A 20,678-nucleotide genomic window follows, 5' to 3' on the forward strand; every position below is an offset into this window, starting at 1 on the left:
AAAATTCATTTGGTAATATCAACTAATTTTTATATTTTTTTTGGAATAGATCGGTAGTCATGGAATAGATTTGAAACATAAAATAGAAATAGAAAAAAAAAATTATTTCTTTGTTCTCGGAGGCAAAAGAGAGATAAAGTCATTTTAGGAAAATAAACTCAACTAACTTAATACTCATCCTTACACAATCAACACAAGGTCTGGTCTCTTAACCCAATCCGATTCCCTATTTTTGGGAATAAAAAAAAATAAAAATAAAAATCACAAATTTGGGAAAAAAAATTAGAAATTATAGTTTGAGTAGTTTTACTAGATTTTAATGTCAATTTTATTTTAGAATTAGTTTAATATAAATAAAAAAGTGAAAATCTTTTGATGAAAATTGGATTCAAATTAAATAAGCTTTTAGGGTTTTATTATATGGATTTTTGAATGCCGTTTTCTTTTAGAGACAATGCTATGTTGTGAAAGCTTGGTGACTCCGAGCAACGTGTGCTCTTCTTCTTGTACTTAACAAAAGCTCAAAAGGTCCATACACCTCTTTATTATAATGCCCATATATTTACTATCAACCTCCTCATAATGAGTTATAAATCAATAGGACTCTTCATTGTCATTTCCAGCCATCTATCTTTAACTAACTATTACGTTGGATTTTCTTAGGTCATCTTAGAATATCTTGATCAATTAAATTATTACAAAAGTCTCGTTTTATCCAAATATGAATGTTAAGTCTTCACTAACATTTTTATAATTCAATGAAAGAAATTAAGAATATATTTTTTTAAGGTCATATCAAACGCATTTTTGTTCTTTTTTCATTTTAAGAATAAAAATTTTGCGTAATTACCAAGCACGTTTTTCTGGTCGGAAACTCGTCTAGGGAACAGAAATAGAAAAAACTATTTCTGAACAGAAATTATTTCCATGAACAGAAATGTTGTCAAACACACCTTAATAAAAAGTACATCACCTCCAATTTCAATGGTGTTCAAGTGTCAAATTTGTACCCATTTGGAGTTTTGGCTCACAATGTCAGATCTAAGTTTTTTTCAACGCGTTTATATTATCTCTAAAGTGGTGTTGGAGACGCCGAACCTAGGCACACATCACCAAAAGACAAAGCCATAACTATAGATGGAGATCCCAATATGTGCTTATCACGATGGTGCTGTGTGATTTGGTGATCAGCCGTCAATCTTTTCACATAGATGTAGTCCTAAATTTGTATTTGAGGGATGAGCCTATGATTATTTTTGTCAATCATGGTCTAATGATATACCTTGATTTCTAGTTTTTGGTTTGTTTTGGAATTCTAGCTTGCGTTGTTATTGTAACTTTTGAAATCTCTTATCATATATCATTTTGGTAATAAATGAAAATTTCTTTTTGAGCCAAAAAAATCCTAAATTTTAACTAAATGAATTTTAAGTCTTCTAACAATTCGTCATTGCATTACTTCCATTAAGAGTTGGTTGGAATTCACTTATGTAGCCACCGACTGTCCTACATGACTAGCACTAATGTGGTCGATTTTTATAAATTATTTTATTTTATTTTATTTTCGCCATCATTTTTTCGAAAGTGCCGGTGGGGTCGCCAGAGCCTAGTGGATGCCATATCTGCGTGTCCCAAGATTTGTGATTAAGCCTTTCGGCGGACCATCATCCACTATCTTCTTTTTTATCACAAGACATTGAATTTGTTATCTTGGCAATCCTTGTTCAATGATAAACAATAATCCATCCACATTATCTGTATGTTGCCATCACCGCACCCTGTCCATATGCTTATTTTTAAATCGCGCAAAGATTAGTCTCTAATTATATGGTTCCCCCAAAGTCTACTTTATACATTGATAAAAAAAAAAAAGTTGAAAACTCTCAATTATGTCTAGCGTTGAGATGGTTTCCATGTTCTTCTCCTCTAGAGATTATAGGTAATACTAAAACTATCGTCATTATTTCTTCTCCCTGTCAATCAATTCAGGGTCAATATGATAGACAGGTTAGTGAATAATGCCGAAGCTTGAGTTTAGTAGGCTCAAATGTTAAGTAATTCCAACAATGTCATATTTATTTTCATTCCTTCTTTAAAATATCTTTTAAAAAAATCATGAAAGTTTGATTAGACTTGCGAGCCATCAAGCATGACTTTTGACGACTTTCGAGTTTGGCTCAACAAGATATTCAGGCCGCTTGAGCTCGAGCTCAACTTGAAAGTAGGCGAGCCAATCTCTAGTACATCGAGCTGAGCCGGGCCGAGCCGAGCTATACAACAACGGGACCAGCTACTCTATGTGTAGCTCACCTGACAATAACAAATAGCTAATATTGCTGAAAATTGGGCATAGACATATGGGGACCGCGAAGCGATAGCACTAAACCAAGCCTTCATCATCCCACACGACAGTGCAGGTCGGCCAAAACTCTGCATCATCCCACATGAAGGGAGACGTGCATGTCGATGACCAGAAGAGCCATGCGCCTCCATTGATCTTCAATGCGGCAAAGACAAGCTGAGGAATTGGAGCTCTCTCTTTCCTTTCTCTCTCTCTCTCTCTCTCAGCCTTCTTTTCATCTCTTCCACTTCTGAAGAGGCCCCTCTTTGCTATCTTTCGTTTTATTCTTTTATATTTCTTTCCTTACTTTCCCGATTTAATTTTAGATCTGAGAGTTCTGCTCTCTCAATTTTACATCTAGGAACTTCTCTCTACCGATCTAATTCTAAATTTTAAAATTTTAATGAATAAGTATTACTCCATCTCCAATTTCAATAGTGTTCAAGCGTCAAATTTATACATATTCAAAGTTTTGGTTCACAGGTGTTAGATCTGAGTTTTTCTAACATGTTTAGTGCTAGGGATGCCAAACCTAAGTGCATACTATCAAAAGGCAAATTTGTAAATTGTAACTATAGATGGAGATCTCGACGAATGCTTATCATTCATAGTGTATATTTTCACTTGGATGAAGTCGTAGATCTGTTTTTGAAGGACGAGTCTCTGATTATCCCCGTCAATAATGATTATGTCTTGATTTCTAATTTTTTATATGTTTCGGAACTTTGGCTTGTCTTGTTATTTTGACTTTTGAGATTTCCTATCATATATCATTTTTGTAATGAATGGAAATTTATTTTTGACTGAAAAAAAAAAAACAAACCTAAATTTGGACTAAAACAATTTTAAGTCAACAATTCGTCAATGCATTACTTCCTATTAGAGTTGGTCAGAAATCACTTACATAGCCAACAATTGTCTTATATGAATGGCGTTAATGCGGTCGATTTTTATAAATCATCTTATTTTATTTTATTTTCTCCCTTTTTTCGCCATCAATTTTTCGGAAGTGCCGGCCGGGTCGCTCGACCCTAGTGAACAACATATCAACGTGTCCCAAGATTTGTGATCGAGCCTCAGTGGACCATCATCCACCATCTTTTTCATCACAAGAAATTAAATTTGTTTATCTTGGCAATCCATGGTCAATGAGGAACAACAACACACCACCATCATCCATATGTTGCCGTAACCGCCCCCTATCCATATATGCTTATTTTTAAATCACACAGATTAATCTCTAATTATATGGTGCTCCCCTAAATCTACTCTATACATACAAAAAAAAAAATAATTAAAAACTCTCAATTATATCTAGCGTTAAAGATGGTTTCCACGTTCCTCTCATCTAGAGGTTGTAGATAATATTAAAACTACCGTCATTATTTCTTGTCCCTGTCAATCATGGATGAAGAGAAAGAGCTCCATCCTTTTGGTAGATCGATTCAAGGTCAATGTAACAAACAGGTTATAGACCTTTCTTTCATTTTTGTTTTGACTGCGTTCCTTGTTACTTTCAATAGACAAGACCAAGTAAAATTTTAGCCATCTTCTATGTTTTCTTTGACCGTGCAATCAAGAATTAGCATCTTTATTTGATTTGAGAATTCTATATCTGCTGCCAAATACAATCGTATCGGGTATTTCTCTTTGGCCAACCCTGGATTTCCAGAATTCATGGACAGGAACTACTGTAACAGATCATCTACCCACTCCCGCCTCCAATCTGGACTAATCCCTAGTAAAACCAATTAAAACCACCAAGGAAAAAGAAGAACCCTCCACTTTTCCCTCTCTTTGCACATCCAGAAGAAGGTTAAAAATGGTTTCCCTTACAATGTGGGGCACTTCATGGTTCCCAAACGACGCATTCTTCAATGCATCGGTTAAAGCTGCTGCAATGCTCCCTTGCTCCCGCCAGATTAATCATTTTCCGGAGCTTGTACTTCCAACTGATTCACTGAACCGTTGCATCGCGACGACCACTTCACCGCATCGGGAACATCGGAACGAAGGAGTGGCTGCACATCGAGTTCTCAGACAGTAGTAACAGTACCTGCCATCAATTGAACCGAAAATTATGTAAATTCAACACCCCATGATACATTGGGGGCCTATATAAATCAGGCTGGACAAATTCAATTTGACCTGTCTAAACTATGTGGATGAGAAAAGAGCTGAATGAAATGCAAAAGTGAGAACAGACTGTGCAGTTGGGTTTTTCTACCTGTGCTGACATGGGAGAGCGAGAAAGGGAATGCTTGGGCTATTTTGGCAAATGGGGCATGCAGAGTCATCCCCTGCAGAGTCTGCATCCTTGTCCTTTGAAAATGGGCGGAGGAAATTTTTTACAGTTGAGGAATTCAAAAGAGGAAGAAGCAATAGCAACATTTCCTGCACATTCAAGTTCACGTTTAGAACAACAGGTACTTATTAGAACAGCAAAGTGTATTGTGCTACTTTCAAAACAGAGTTGCCACAGAAAGCAGCTAAGTCATATTAGATCCATTTCTCTACTGAAATTCTAACTACTCCACAGTATCTCACTTCACACGGATTACTGGAGATCACTTGTAAAGTCTGACTGCTTTTTTATGCACACCCACTTTGTACATAACCACCATATAACATAGCTTAGGATATTTACACCATTTATATGAGGGGCAGATAAAACGGAATTAAAACAACTGCTTCACGTCACCACAACAAGAACAACAACGATACCAAGGCCTTTAGCCACCAAGTTGGAAAGGGATTAATATATATTTAAAACTGAGCAAAAAGAAAAGAATGAAATGGATCATTAAAGAGCTTTCTCATTATATTATTAAAGCAATGGCCAATGGCCTGGTGTATCTCCTAGACTGTGTTGATGTATCCCTTTCCCCCCTTTAATTAATAGAAATCAACTTTAGCCAAAACAACAAAGAAATATTACCGAAAATTCATTCCAGACTAGTTGGCGGTTCATGTACTCAAAGCTTACGGCCCGGTTCATGTTTGGGTTACCATAGACAAGCCTTGCTTTCAAAGCTCTTTCAATAAGAGTCCTATACCTGTAATTTGTCAACAAACAAAGATTATTATCCCACAAGGTAATATTTTGAGAGATATTTCCCCAGCCTGAAATTTACTGTACCAGTAGATTGCAATCAGACTTGTAATGCAAAAAATCTCCATATAAGGACATATCACTAGGAAAGAAAAGCAGGAAAGAAAACTACCCCAAACACCCAAAAGTAAAGATGCACACCCCCAAGAAAAAGGGAAGGGGGGGAGGAATCCTTCCCATGAAAGTCTTAAATGCTTCACAGTGCTCATCAAAGCCGTCATCATGGACATTTTTCATACCATTCTACATGTTCAGGTAAATGACAACTGGAGGAAGCTATTCTGATTTCCGGCATGCTCACTAATGTCTTAATAGTCACAAATCTTCAATATCATATCTATTCTCCATCCTTCAAGTTTTAAATGAGCTCAAATTTGCAGCCAAAATGCCGCTTTCCACGTTCAGAAACGAGTTGCCTACAAAAGCAATGTCAATGCTTGTGGAAAGCTAGAACTTCATGGGATTTTAGGACCTTCTCATCCCAAGGCACAGCAAGGCCCAATATTTAACGAAATTAGGGCAGGGAGAGTCGGTGGATTTCTTCAGCAAGACTTTACACTGTATTTTTAAACCAGTGCGGCTAATCATCCCAACTGGTAACTACCATCAACTTAGTTACAACATTGCTCATAGTTAGTTCTTGCAGGATGTGTAACAGTGATGACAACCATTCAACTCTAGCTTTGGGAACATAGCAGCAAAAGAGAGTTTGTTGCCCAAGGACTTACCTTCCAGTGTAAAGAAATATTAGTAGGTTGCCAAATGAGGCAGCTTTATAAATTCCTTCCACACGTTGTACCAAAACCCATGCCCACCGCAACAATGACCTCTGTAGATATCAGAAAGACACATTAAACTCAATTCAATAAATTTATACACAGGAATAAACGAAGATATATTAACAGATTCAATACCTGCTCAGAATCACCCCATCTACGAAAAGCAGAGAATGACTGTAAGCGGGCCCAGATATATTGACCACCAACACTGGCAATGCAATACCAAATCTTCTGAGCAACAGTAAGGCCAGGTCCTTCCAAGCCTGTTCTCACTGTGAGAGAGATTGCCAAAGTTCAATAGCATGTCCAAACATATATGTTAAACTGATCTACATGTGTCATTCTTACCTACTGATAGACTAACTATAGGCAAGAATTACTAGTCTAAACTTAATTTGAATGCAGAAAAACAAGAAAGTTGGTGAGATAAGTATTCACTGGAAGTTGTGATATCTTGCAACTAAATTCAGACAGTAGAAAGGAAAACAAATGATAACTTCTGTTGCTCACAGGTATGACCCTAAGTGTGTGTCAAGGCTGTCAAGCGGGAGCAAAATGGTAGAGCATATGATGACTCAATAATATATAAAAGCTTATTCTCTTCCTTGAGTATCAGTATGCGGCAGAATAACAATGTCTTTTCATCACCATCATTATCACTTGTTATAGTAGATTCACAATGAATGTTGACACCGTATTGATCAAGCATGGATCATAGGCAAAGACATAGCAACTTACACTTTGCTCTTGCTTCGGATGCACGTTCATCTCGATATCTCAAATTCATCAAGGCAATTCCAGGAGTGGGCTTATCTACCCAAATGGAGAATCTCCATATAAGGAATTCAAGAAAAGCATCAAGTTCCGGTTCATATTGAAATAACATTCCTGGCTAAACCGACAAAGGGGGCAATTACTTCAAGATGCATATTACACAACCTCAAGCAGAGGGAGGGGAAACTACAAAAAAGCAGCAGGTACCTTCATCAAGGAGAAGACTTTCACCAACTGTTCTTTCAACATCGCTGACATCTCGACATCGAGTCTTGCCGCATCAAATTGATTAACTCGCGATATGGAAATTGGAATCAATGCCTGCAGCATTATTTATGTGCAAACTATATAAGATCGCGACAAGCTTGTCAGAAGGCCAGGCATCTTATGCTTCTCCGGCATATGACAAATAGAAAGTACACAGAATAATCATCCAAAAAGCCGAGTACCACATATATAAGAGAAGTGAAAAGGAATGCAATCGAAATCTTGCCGTCGAACCAGTGACGACCTATTGCCATTTCAATTCTAAGCCCGTTGCCGCAAGAATTCAACCACTAGACCAGGTAAAAAAAAGGAAAAAAAAAATCGAACTTTGCCTACGCTGAGCTCGGGCTTGAGCTCGCCCAGAATCAATACAACTCCAATTCTCAAGATTCTAACTTCCATCCTTTCAGGCTCTCAGCGCAACGGGGACAGAAAATCATGAGAAGCCTCAATTCATTCGAATCGAACCCTAGAACAGAGCTTCGGAGGACGAAACTCCCCGCGCCAATCCGCCCGTTTTCCACGACAAAAGTAGGGATGCAAAAAAAAAAAAAAAATGAAAAAATGAAAACTTGAGGAAGAGGCAACGACAGGAAGGAACCTCGTGGTACGCGTTGAAGGATTGCCACTGCGGTTGCAATCTCCGGTAAGTGCCGACCCAAGCATCCTCCGGCGGCGGCGGCGGCGCCGGGGGCGGCGGGGGCGGCGAATTGCCGGTGCTGCTGCTGCCACTCATTTGAAGCTCTCACCTGCTGCTGCTAGTTGTAGCAGCAGCAGTCGTAGGGTTGGTCTTCGTCCCGATTGTTCACACGACGGCGGCGACGACGGCGGCGGCGGCGGCGATGAAGATGAAGCTGCCGGGAGGAGAGAGAGAGGGGGTGGAATCAGCTCCGTTCCCGAGGAGGTGGGAGGGGATTTTGGGGAAAATGAAAGATGACGATGCTGCTTTGGGCGGTTCCTCGAAGGATGCCCCCCCAACTCCCCAGCGAAAATCGGCTAAAATAAAATTTTAAAAAAAATGTTTTCTCTCTTTTTTATTTTGCTTTTTCTTTTTCTTGGTGGGATTTTTTTTTTTGTTCGTATTTTTCTTGGTGGATTTTTTTTTTTTTTTTTTTGGTCGTATTTCTTTCTTGGTGGAATTAGCTGAACCGATTTTGCTGGTGAAGAATTGGCGCACGTTTCCTCCTCTCTTCGAGGAACCTCGTCGGCTGTCTACTTGGTCTTTTGAGAATTTAAGAATTCGTACCTTTCCCCCCATACTAAATTGTGAAATTTAAGATCGATTTTCACTGATATTATGAGGTGGAAAAAGTAGATCAAATTTATGATATGCTATTCTCGCTTCGGACAATAACCTTCTATAATAAATACATAGGTAGGTAAATCTATTTTAAAGATTATGTGAGTATCAAAATTATGGTATCACACTCAATGCAAATGCTTTCTTTTTTTATTGTTTCCTCTTCTTTAATAAATGAGGTGTTCTTATCTTACTTGAATTTAAGCTTTGTCTTTTCAGCTCAACGTAATTGGTTATTTTGCACTCATTGATTTGATGGGAATCAATTCTCTTCAATCCTCGTTCTTTCCATTAAAGTGACTTTATAAGTAAAATATTCCTCGATTGGCTTCGCGATAATGGAGTTAATTCTTGAAAAGACACATGATGTGTTGTCTAAAAATCCGTCATATTTTGCATTCAAAAGCTTCTTAATTGTCGACATCTCGATGAGATCGTATCAATAATCTCATTAATTTCGAATTTTAAATCATGAGTGTTATTAAAGATAATTATGATTCAAATCAAATATTCGGAAGCCGGCAAGGATCTTTTATAATAATGTCCCCTCTCTACTCCTCTGTTTTTTTGTCAAACCATCTTAATTTACCAATTCGACTGATACCCATAAAACATCAAGAGCCACAAATACTAAGAGGTTCAAGATTCCAGCCACTTGACTATAGTGTAAATCAAGATTCCAAAATTAAGATTCGACCGAAAAAAATCAAGAATCCAAAAATTACAACGCCTTACAGCGACAATGCCTTAAAGCTAAACTCTCAACACCTCCCTCTCTGGATCGGCTCTATCGCCGGAATGACTGCCGCCGCCGCCGAGGCCGAACTCTTCGTCGATCTCATCGGCCAGCCCCACCTCCCCCATCCTCCTCAGCCCCCGGCTCAAGACCTTGACCGCGTGATCCTCCGACTTCGCCCCGGGCCCCCACCCGCTCCTCCTCATCATCCCGTAAATCCTCACCGCCGCTCCCCTCCTCCCCGCGCCGATCACCGCCTTCAGCAGCCTCGGCACCGCCTTGTCGCCCCACTCGACGGGACCCTCCTCCCGCTCCAGCTCCTCCACCAGCGCGTCGATCTCCTCCCCCATCCCCTGCCTCGCCAGCGCCGACGCCACGTCGGCGTAGAGGGAGAGCGTGACGGGCCCGTGTTCGGACCGGGTGACGGCCGGGACCTGGAGGGCGAGGGCGCACCGGTCCTGCCGGAGGAGCTTGCGGAGGGCAGCGAGGAGGTCGGACTTGAGGAGGCGCGTGAGGGAGCGGCGGAGGTGGGGGGAGGGCCGGGGGCGGCGGCGTCGGTCTGGTGCGCGCGCTTGAGGGACTGGACGGCCTGGATCGCCTCGGTGCTGAGGGTGCGGCCCTTCACGAGGGGCCCGCGGTTGCCTCTGGGGCCGCACCGGATGGAAAGATGGCCGCCCCCGCCGCCGGCCGCCGGAGAGAGCCGGCGCGGCGGCGGGTGGAGGGAAGCTCGGGGGATGGAGCGGAGAGAGAAGGTTGTGGTCATGGTGGTTGGGGGTGATGTGCGGTGGTGATGGGATGGACTGGTGGGATTTTCATTTTGGTGGGGGTTTGGATATTTTCTCTTATATGTGAAGTGACGTCTTTGCCACTGAGAAGTTAGAATATTTTCCCTTTTTTTTTGTATGGCGGGGAAGGAGAGGAGGAGGTGGAGGTAAGGATAGAATGGGAAAAAGAGAAGATAGAAAATGGGGAAAATAAAAATGAAAAATACATACCGAGTGGGGTAGAAAAAAGCGTCGACAGCAGGATTCGAACCTGCGCAGGCAAAGCCCAACAGATTTCGAGTCTGTCTCCTTAACCACTCGGACATATCGACATTTGTGCTGACTTATGCAATTTATAATATATACCTTATATTAAACCTTTACCTTTTTTTCCCACTTTTCAAATATGAGTGACGCTACATGTAGAAATTTGGGCTGCACGATTAATTTGTGGCATTATTATGGACTACAGATAATTCATATTCAGCATGTGACAAGAAATCATCCTAGTAGATTGATGTTATGGGCCGATATCTATTCATAATTGTCATATTATGCTAAGCCGTTCTAAAGTTCTAATTAGTATTAACTATCAATTCCACAAATAACAATGCACATCCACATGCCTAGATCTTCTTCTAGTACTACATAACTACATACGATGGGGGAAAGCTCATCCATTGAAGAGCTCAACTTATGGTGTAGAATAATAGTCATTCTCTAAGGTTAATTTAATTTAAAGGCTGTACAACTAATCATATCTCAATAAATAACGAGACTCTCATCAGATTGCGTTATAAAAAATAAAAATAAAAACCGCACATTCTTCATTTTGGTAGGGATTGGCTCTGTCAGCTACATCTTCCACCTTATAAATTTATTAGACAATCTTTTCGACTGACGAGATGGGTTGTTGGCAAGTTTTGTCTAACCGTATTCTAGCAAAGGCACTTGGTACAGAAATAACGAGGTGACATTTCACATCAAAGTGAAGGATAACTGAACTGCCGACCTTTCCACCACTGCATTATGCATGGCCCGAGCACGCACTGACAAGTTGCACCCCACCGAATACGGTACCTCGTACTAACTACTAACCCTAACATGGACCATGGACCATACTAAGGATAGCAACACTACTTAATACTAACCCTCCAAAAGGAAAGGCACTGCCCACGTCGATCGTGCATCGCCTTTCCTTTCCTTTCGCCATGGAATATGGCGAGAGAGATCTCCGGACGGCCTCGCCGGATGATTCACCCAGCTCGTGCCCTCCAAACCCATCTTTCCGGATCACTCCCGACAAGAAGTTCCGACGATCCCTCTCGACCAGAGAGCCCTCCTTCGCAGAGATCTTCCCACCCACAATCTCTCCACCTAGGCCGAGCACTTCAGCTCTCCCCTCGTCCCCTCTCTCCTCCCCGCTCCACTGCCGCCTCCCTCCTCCTGATGCCGCCGCCGCCCCCGGCCCCGCCCCTGCCGCCGCCTCAGAGCCCTCCTACAGGTGCATCTCCTCCCTCCTCCTCAAGAAGGACGGCCAGATCCTGTCCATGGCCATGTCGAGCGACCTGATCTACACGGGATCCGAGCGGAACGTGATCAGGGCTCGGAAGCTGCCAGCGCTTGTCGAGTGCGACCAGCTCAAGACCAAGGCCCCCATGGCGGTCGCGCTGGCGGCGTCGGACGACCGGGTCTGCGCGGCGTTCGCCGACTTCAAGATCCGAGTGTGGCGGAGGGTCTGGGACGGGAGGTTGAAGCATGTCCGGCTGGGGACGATACCGACGGCCGGGGGCTATGTCCGGACCTACATCACCAGGACAGACAAGATGGTAAGTGAATGATTTGTCTCTTTTTCTAATGATTTGCACGTTGACATGGCGTTGGACATTTAGTAGATTGGCCTCGAGTTGGTAAGCGTGGGGTTAGACGCATTTGTTGACTTCTCGTGGGTGAGGAATTATTGGAGCGAATAGCCGCCACGCAGCCACGAAGATCCTTCATATATATACATAATATATTTTATATATATACGTATATTACAGTACTTATAAATTTTAACTTGATTAGCTCATTCGAAATTTGTATCTTCTGTTATCTTCCAAACGGCACGACCCATTAGGGGAAGCACGTGGGGCCCATAACCTCCCTCGCCATCAACGCCGCCGCCGACATCCTCTACTCCGCCTCCATCGACCGGACCGTCAAGGTGTGGCGTGTCTCCGACCTCCGCTGCATCGAGACCTTCCACGCCCACCCGGACGCTGTCAATGCCCTTCTTGTCGCCGACCGTGATGGTGTGCTCTTCACCGCCTCCGATGACGCCACCATCCGTGTCTGGCGGCAGGACCTCTGCGGGGGCTCCCGCCGCCACTCCCTCACCGTGACCCTCCCTGCCAAGCACTCCCCTGTCAAGTCCCTCGCCCTCTCCCCTGACGGCAATGTCCTCTACGGCGGTTGCTCCGACGGCTACGTCCACTTTTGGCTCAAGGGCTGGTTCACCGGCCAACTCCAATACGGCGGCTGCCTCCAAGGGCACACGCACGCAGTGCTCTGCATGGCGACCGCAGGCAAATTCTTAGTCACCGGGTCGGCAGACTCGACTAGTCAGGTTTGGGTGCGAGGCCAGGACGGCGAACACAGTTGCCTGGCGGTCCTGGTAGGCCACAAGGGCCCGATCAGGTGCGTCGCGGCATACCATGGAGGATCGACGTCGTCGTCCTCTAGCGGGGCCGATGGGGGTGGTCGATTAGGCGGCGCAGATGATCATGATCATGAGGATGGGTGTCCAATGATTTGCACTGGGAGTCTTGATGGGGTGTTGAAGCTGTGGAAAGTGACTAGACCAGTTGTTTGAACGGCAGCGCAAGAGATTAAAGGTAGCAATTTTTCATTGTCTAGCATTAGCAAGATTCTAATGTGGTGGGTTTCTACAGTATATATAACGCTACTAATGCGCAATTTATAGAACAGTAATTCCTTATCGAGTTTTTACATAGAACGCGAGATCCTTATCGAGGTCCTGCTAAGTCGAGCTCCTATTTCCGGAAAGACATGTCGCCGGAAGCCGACACCAAAGAAGAAATCTAACTGTAAAGAATCAAAGATCAGAAAGCGACGTATGATTAACTAGACTTATGGGATGGTTTGGAATTGAAGTACATGTCCATCGGGTGATGTTTTGCATTGCCGAAACCGGTAACTTGCCTTCTCCGACACAGGAGCAGATCGCTCGTGCATGGCATCTGTCTCTCTTTAGCCTGCCGGAGGTTGCATCTCCATGATCGTACCGGTGTCGCTCGAGTAACTCGTTCTCCCATGCCGAGACCCCGACGCCCTCTTCAAGCACCGGTACAGGGCGAACAGAATCAGCTTAACGCCCAAGATGATGCACAGGATGACCAGACCGGAGACCACGTAATCCTTGAACGAGCGGTGATGCTTGCACCCGAAGAAGGGTCCCAGACACACCATAGCTTCCTACGCGCGAGCAGCTCGGGCTTACGACCGACCGATGTTGAGATACTGGTCGTGGTTATAAGGAGGAGGGCTTGTATTCTTGCCTTGGATCCGCGACAACTGTTTCGATCACTTTCTAGTCAAGTTTGGTATCGTTCGACATATGCAGGTGAGAAGGGTTGGATTGGAAAGCCTGAGGATTGAATCTCTTTAGCTTTTTTCTTGAGCCTTTTTTAGTTGCTTCAAGCCTTCGACCTCTTGGGACTTTGCTTTTGAGTCCTATGTATTGGAGCATGAGTCTAATTGTGGTCCTATGTATTGGAGCATCTCTTTTTGAGTTCTCTATACATTTCTCTTTTTGCAATCCATCTCGTGTGTCCCGTTTGATTGGGGATTGTTCTTTTGACAAGTTTCTTTTGATTGGTAATTTTGGTTGTTTTTGCCAATTACGCACTACATGACCCGTTGAAATGCAAAACTCGATATGGCTAATCTTGTGATTTTGACATGTGATGCCGATGTTGCATCATTATGTACTACCGCTTGCTATTGGATAATTATCCAAAAAAATCTTAAACATATTGCAAGAATGTTAATTCAAACATAAATCTTTGAATTTTATCAATTTAGTTCTAAACATTTTAATAATTAGTTAATAAAGTCTTTGATTAGTTGGCAAAAAATCGTTAACGTGGAGTCCAACTATCCTACATGGCATGATCGATTTTACTTGCGATGGGATAATTATCAAAAGTTTTAAACATATTATATGGATGCTAATTCAATCTAAAACTTTTTAATTTTACCAAGTTAGTCCTGAATTTTTTTATGATTAGCCAATATAATCATTTTAATCAATTTTGATAAAAAAATTTAAATCATGGATGCCAACTGTCTTATATAGCACTGCTAATGCTAATGCTATCAATTTGTTTTTCGAATTTGTCGATTTAATTTATTTATTTATTGTTATGACTAGCAAGGGTTGCAACCCTCACCTAGTGGCAAATGAGCCTCGGTAACCCTCGCTAGCTATGGAAAAAAATTTAGAAAATTTTAAAAACCTTAAAAAATTGTTTATCGATTGTGCCATATAAGATAGTCAATAACTATATAATTGTTTTCTTGCCAAAATTAGTCAGGACAATAATATTGACAAATCGTTAAAAGATTTAAAATTAAATTGACATTCATATAATATATTTTAAATATTAAATAAGAGTCCATTTATTTCGCGAAAATTGAATGATTTTTCAAAAATAATGTTTCAAAAATAATCGTTTGTATCATTTGAAATAATTAATCAATAAAAGATGCTTTCGTTATCGATAACAATTTATATCTATACATTTTGTTAAATCATGAGAGAGATAATCTTCTTTCATTTATTGCGACTGCTTTTTTTTTTTTTAAATTTGAAGTTTTTTTTTTTTGCGAAATAAAATAACTTAATAAAAACAAAATCTCAAATGCTCTAACCGGCCAATTTCTCAAATTTATATTTCGTCCAAGAAGGGAACGACCACGGCGACCAGACAGGACTCCGACCTCGGACTCTCCTCAATCTCCGCTCTAAAACCCTTAAAATACAGAGGAGGTTTTGCGCATCCCTTGAGATGCCATGCATGTACTCCAACCTCCGCCTCCTCTTCTCTTCCTCCGCCACCGCCGCCGCCGCCACGGCCACCGCCGCCGCCTCGCCATTTCTCTCTCCCCTTAAGCTCAAGCTCCGGCGGCCCTCCTCCTCCTCCTCCGCCTTCCCCCTTCTCCCCCTCCCTCCTCTCTCTAGCCTCCGGTCCAGGCCCCTCTTCACCGTCTTCGCCGCCGTCGAGCGCGGCCGCCGCGGCCGCCGCCTCCGGCATTCCCCGGACTTCGCCCGCGGGAGGAGCAGGAGGGCCTTTGCCGACGATCCGGGGCGGGACAAGAGGGCCTCGATGGAGGAGGGAGCCGCCGGGTTCAATCGCAAGAGGGCCGAGGGTCGCGACCGGAGCGATGGTCCCAGGAAGGAGCTGCAGCTCAAGAAGAGGCCGAGGGCCAATCCCGTCAGCACCATCTCTTATGTACAGGTAAAAAGTTCGCTTCTTTTCTTGTCCTTTTCTGGGAATTTCTTGTTAATTTCTGTGTAATTGGATGGATAAGGTGGGCTTTTTTACTTGCGCACTGATGAGACCTCCTCGAAGTTCTCTCTGTTATTGGTTCTTCTTTCTTTTTTAATCTTTTGGGTGAATAGAATTTGCGCAATTGGGTTACTTGGGTTTGTGCAGAAGTTTCTAAGCATTTAGTTCCCGGATTAGTTGGTTGTAGTATGCTTTGGCTTTGGATGAACTGGATATCTTGTATGAAATTAGATCATCTATAGTCTAGTTAGCTTCCATGGTGTCTGTCTTGAAGTGGTTTAACCAATGTCTGTTTAGTTTCTTTGACTTTATTGCGGAGCTGAAGGGATAAGGCCACGGTTACTCGTGCATTGGCTTTGTGGGAATCATGATCCAAAATGTGGAGGTGTTTATTGATTGGTTATGTTCCTTAAATTTGTCGCAGATATTGGGAACTGGAATGGATACTCAGGATACGTCATCATCAGTCCTGCTTTTCTTTGATCACCAGAGATTTATTTTTAATGCTGGAGAGGTAAGGCCAGAAGCAACGCTGTTTAGAAGCTCCGTGCATTGATTTGTCTGGTTTGATTTTTCATTAATACGATCCATTACTGTAACTTGTGTATCTTTATTAAGAAATGTGCTTTTTTCAACTGTATGTTGACCATTCACACATCTCCCAGTTAAATTGTTCAATATCAACAGGCACCTTAAGATTATTACGGTACTTAGCATGTCAATTCCTTTGCAGGGTTTGCAAAGGTTTTGCACGGAGCATAAGATCAAGCTGTCAAAGGTATGTAAAAATCCGAGACAATTTCACCCCTATGCTTTTGGTGGGATTTGCAATGAAGGAAAATCTGATTTCGTTTCTGATTTTCAGATAGATCATATATTTCTCTCTCGTGTGTGCTCTGAGACTTCGGGTGGACTTCCAGGTTTGCATCTATATTAATTATAATGAGACATTGCTTTCATGCAATTATTCTTATGTTCATTCCGTAGTTAATCTAATTACTTCTGGCTTTCATCTAGAGAACCGCTGACTTTTGATCATGCGACAGGGTTGCTATTAACGTTGGCTGGGATTGGAGATGAAGGAATGTCTGTAAGTGTGAAATTGGCTTTTACAGTATCAATGTTCTTTTCAAATATCAGTTTTTAGTAAGAAAACTTTTTTTCATGTTTTGAAGGTCAATATTTGGGGTCCATCAGATCTTAAATATTTAGTTGATGCTATGAAGTCTTTCATCCCAAATGCAGCAATGGTTCACACAAATAGCTTTGGCCCTGCTCCAAGTTCTGATGCAGCTGCTGTTCCTGATTTAAATAAATTTACCGACCCTATCATTCTTGTTGATGATGATGTTGTCAAAATATCAGCTGTTCTCATGTGGCCAGAAGAGTCTGGTCAAAATAATGGAGTTCACTCTGCAATGAGGCCTGGTGACATGTCTGTTGTCTATGTTTGTGAGTTGCCTGAACTTAAGGGGAAGTTCCATCCAGAAAGAGCCAAGGAGAAGGGTCTGAGACCTGGGCCAGAATATCGGGAGCTGCAACTTGGAAAGTCTGTTTTCTCAAAAAAACTCAATATCACGGTGGGGTTCAAAAGTAATGAAAGAATAGCTGTCGTGTATCCTTCAAGTGCAATTGAATTTCATGACTCTATCTTGTTTAACAATTCTCTTTGCTAATCCTGTAGGTCCATCCGAGTGATGTGATGGATCCTTCTATCCCTGGTCCTGTCGTACTCCTCGTTGATTGCCCAACTCAATCTCATTTCCAGAGATTATCTTCCTTAGGTTCCCTCAATGATTATTATGCTGATTTCTCGGGCAAAGAGACTCAAAAGGCCGTGACATGTGTCATCCATTTGAGTCCAGCCTCGGTCGTGAGTAGTCCAGATTATACGAACTGGATGAAGAGGTTTGGTTCAGCACAACATATTATTGCCGGGCATGAGATGTAAGCATTTATCACACATCTGATCTTTGCAGAAGTCATGTTACTTATCTTTATGAGTTAATAAATTACTCTCTATTTGTCTTCTATTCTTTGCAGGAAAAATATAGAGATTCCAATCTTGTCTTCTAGTTCGAGGATTGCTGCACGACTTAATTATTTGTGTCCTCAGCTGTTTCCAGCTTCAGGTTTTTGGTCTCTCGAGCAATCGGACTCTGTCCATCTAAGTGAGGTGTGGTTCTATCTAGGGGGAACTTTTTTGTGTTGATTCTTGCCATTTGGACTGTGGGATTACATCTTATTTGCAGGATGCTAAGAAGACATACGGTTTTTCTTTTGACAGGGTACTTCTCTCTCTTGTCCAAGCATTTCTGCCGAAAATCTTCTCAAGGTATAAAAGGCTTTATCGTTAGACCTTCAATTCTTTGCACTTTGTGCTTTATTGATCGCATGGTTTTCTTTCCTTCAATTGAAATTTGTGAGCTATTTCTCATAAGTAAACAGCTTTTACTTATCTTCTCTGCTTCAATGGGATCGACTCTGTCTTCCCTCTTGTCTACAGTCTAATCAGGGAAGTAGTTTTCCGATAGTTGAGATGTGGATGGTAATGTAATTTTTCTTTTTGTGGAGACTTTGTCAGGATCATTGCTGAGTTATCATGCAACCATGATGCAAACACAGATAGTCATCATGGATAATATTACAAGTTTTATCTTCAAGGGAACGTTGATGTCAAGTTCTTTAGGTCAAGAATTGTTAAAACTCTCTAATAAATTTGACACATAGACAGTTTCCCATGGTGTTGGTAGCACATGGATGATTCAGTTTCATAGACTTTCTTAATGAGAATTTCCCCATTTTCAAATTTGTAAATTTAAAACTCTCTCTCTCCCTCTCTCCTGAGCAGTTCACATTGCGTCCCAGAGATAAGATCGGATTAGACAAATCCTATATCCCAAATAAGATGGCTCACTCAAACATAATTGATGAGCTGCACACTGAGATCCCAGAGATAGTGGATGCTGCACAATACATCCACCATCTTTGGAATGGGACAGGTGAAACAGGGGAGGAGAGAAGATTTATGCAAGAGGAGCCATGGTTGAGCGAGAATAGCCTTCCTAATTGTTTGGAAAATATAAGGAGAGATGACTTGGAGATTGTTCTTTTGGGGACCGGTTCGTCACAGCCATCTAAATATAGGAATGTCAGTTCAATTTATATCAATCTTTTTGCCAAAGGAGGTATGCTTCTGGATTGCGGGGAAGGAACCTTGGGGCAAATGAAACGAAGGTACAGGCTAGTTAGTCCATCTTATTGAGTTGCTACGTTCATTTTGAAGGATTTGGATTTCTTGCTTACAATGATGTTAATTTCCCTGATAATAGGTTTGGAGTGGGGGGTGCTGATGATGCCGTGAAAGGTCTTAGATGTATTTGGATCTCTCACATTCATGCTGATCACCATTCCGGTTTGGCTAGAATACTTGCTCAACGACGCGATCTGTTGAAAGGAGTGCCTCATGAGCCATTGGTTGTGATTGGGCCTAGGCAACTCAAGAGATTTCTTGATGCATATCAGAGACTTGAAGATCTGGACATGCAGTTCCTGGATTGTAGGAACACCACAGAAGCATCTTTAAATTTTTTTGAGGAAGCTAGTGAGTTAAGCATAGATCAATCTTCTCCAGAAAGTCCAAATTCACACGATGTCTTGAGAAAAGTTACAAATAACTCAAGTACAAATGTTCCCGATTCAACATTGTTTGCGAGGGGAGCTCCTATGCAGAGTTTTTGGAAAAGACCCGGTAGTCCACCAGACATTAGTGTCGCTTTTCCAGTTCTGCAGAATATGAAGAAGATGCTCAAAGAAGCGGGTTTGGACGCCTTGGTTAGCTTTCCTGTTGTGCATTGTCCACAGGCATTTGGTGTTGTCCTGAAGGCGTCGGAGAGACTAAATTCTGATGGGAAGTTGATCGAAGGGTGGAAGATTGTGTACTCTGGTGACACGAGACCCTGCCCTGAATTAACGGAAGCATCTAGGGGAGCCACTGTCCTTATACATGAGGTAAAATTAATACAATCCTTTTGCACCATTTCAGGGGTTTGATTGAAATTGCTCTTCATAGTATTTTTTTTGAGATGATGGGTGTGGATCTATGTGATGTCCGTCTCGATCTAAGATATTTGAATGTTGATTTGAGTGCTTCTGGTGCAGACTTAGTGAACTCAGTGAGGAACATTACAACTAAAAATGATAGGTTTCAAACCTTCAGTTTTACATTGTACACACAAGTCTTCTAAAATTTGTACTCAATGAGGCAACCTTAGCATTAGCCTGGTTATTCAATGCTTTGAAAATGGTTCCAGTAACAAGTCAGTCGTGCAAATGCTGAACTCTAGAGGTCATGGAGTTGAATGGTGCATGCTGGTGGATCCCTTTGTAGTTTGGAAGATGATGAAATTGTTGGTGCCTTTTTATTGCAGGCAACTTTTGAGGATAGTATGGTGGATGAGGCCATTGCAAGAAACCACAGCACGACGGAGGAGGCCATCCAGATGGGCGCATCGGCAGGGGTGTACCGCATCGTCCTCACCCACTTCAGCCAACGATACCCGAAGATCCCCGTGTTTGATGAGGCGCACATGCACAAGACCTGCATCGCCTTCGACCTGATGAGCATAAACATCGCGGATCTGCCCGTGCTTCCGAGAGTCCTTCCGTACTTGAAAATGCTGTTCCGGAACGAGATGATCGTCGACGAGTCGGACGACACTGGGGATTCTGTTAGCGTAGCTTCATGAGGGAAGCGATAGGATGATTAATATGATTTAAATTCATGACCATGCCATTCTTTTGCAGTCGGCGTTGAGCAAGTTTTCTGCAACTGTTTCTGTACTCTCAAATGTCAATAATACCATAGCACAAAACATGCTCAAAAATGTTGTTGCTCTTCCACTTGGAGTTCTTGGGAGGACTAGCGATTTTTCTAAGAAAATGAACAGTTTTTCATTTGTTTTATTGGTTTAGGAAAAATGAACCTTTTTTTACGTAAAAATGTTTTTCGTAAAATTCATTTGATTCATTA

At 42.0% G+C, this 20,678-nt stretch overlaps 4 protein-coding genes and 1 non-coding gene across 7 annotated transcripts; 2 read left to right on the forward strand and 3 right to left on the reverse strand.

Moving 5' to 3' along the window:
• Window positions 1-3,898: 3,898 nt before the first annotated feature.
• Window positions 3,899-8,253, reverse strand: LOC104423089 (peroxisome biogenesis protein 2). Its single transcript, XM_010035550.3, has 8 exons — window positions 7,875-8,253; window positions 7,214-7,327; window positions 6,971-7,124; window positions 6,368-6,504; window positions 6,182-6,282; window positions 5,280-5,397; window positions 4,569-4,735; window positions 3,899-4,397 (listed from the first exon to the last, which is right to left on the reverse strand). Exons 1-8 carry the CDS (start codon window positions 8,007-8,009, stop codon window positions 4,268-4,270), a joined length of 1,056 nt encoding a protein of 351 aa, XP_010033852.2. The 5' UTR covers window positions 8,010-8,253; the 3' UTR covers window positions 3,899-4,267.
• A 1,073-nt stretch (window positions 8,254-9,326) lies between these two features.
• LOC104423088 (protein THYLAKOID ASSEMBLY 8, chloroplastic) lies at window positions 9,327-10,072 on the reverse strand. Its single transcript, XM_039307015.1, has 2 exons — window positions 9,785-10,072; window positions 9,327-9,743 (listed from the first exon to the last, which is right to left on the reverse strand). The coding sequence occupies exons 1-2, from the start codon at window positions 10,070-10,072 to the stop codon at window positions 9,327-9,329; spliced, it is 705 nt and encodes a 234-aa protein (XP_039162949.1).
• A 251-nt stretch (window positions 10,073-10,323) lies between these two features.
• Window positions 10,324-10,405, reverse strand: TRNAS-CGA. The gene has a single exon. It is a non-coding gene; the product is annotated as a tRNA-Ser (tRNA).
• An 805-nt stretch (window positions 10,406-11,210) lies between these two features.
• LOC104424167 (protein JINGUBANG) lies at window positions 11,211-13,929 on the forward strand. Of its 3 annotated transcripts, none has more exons than XM_018864117.2 (3): window positions 11,211-11,902; window positions 12,193-12,949; window positions 13,070-13,929. In XM_018864117.2, exons 1-2 carry the CDS (start codon window positions 11,285-11,287, stop codon window positions 12,925-12,927), a joined length of 1,353 nt encoding a protein of 450 aa, XP_018719662.2. In that variant the 5' UTR covers window positions 11,211-11,284; the 3' UTR covers window positions 12,928-12,949; window positions 13,070-13,929. The 3 variants fall into 3 exon arrangements, with proteins under 3 accessions (XP_018719662.2, XP_018719663.2, XP_010034837.2); XM_018864118.2 differs by having other exon boundaries at window positions 13,292-13,929; XM_010036535.3 differs by having other exon boundaries at window positions 12,193-13,929.
• A 1,120-nt stretch (window positions 13,930-15,049) lies between these two features.
• On the forward strand, window positions 15,050-20,546 carry LOC104423087 (tRNAse Z TRZ4, mitochondrial). Its single transcript, XM_010035548.3, has 12 exons — window positions 15,050-15,595; window positions 16,071-16,160; window positions 16,380-16,424; window positions 16,512-16,566; window positions 16,693-16,736; window positions 16,822-17,226; window positions 17,331-17,593; window positions 17,690-17,822; window positions 17,934-17,981; window positions 18,498-18,883; window positions 18,979-19,657; window positions 20,077-20,546. The coding sequence occupies exons 1-12, from the start codon at window positions 15,146-15,148 to the stop codon at window positions 20,392-20,394; spliced, it is 2,916 nt and encodes a 971-aa protein (XP_010033850.3). The 5' UTR covers window positions 15,050-15,145; the 3' UTR covers window positions 20,395-20,546.
• The last annotated feature ends 132 nt before the right edge of the window (window positions 20,547-20,678 follow it).

Source organism: Eucalyptus grandis, chromosome 2 (genome assembly GCF_016545825.1).
Source record: "Eucalyptus grandis isolate ANBG69807.140 chromosome 2, ASM1654582v1, whole genome shotgun sequence".
Taxonomy (NCBI): domain Eukaryota; kingdom Viridiplantae; phylum Streptophyta; class Magnoliopsida; order Myrtales; family Myrtaceae; genus Eucalyptus; species Eucalyptus grandis.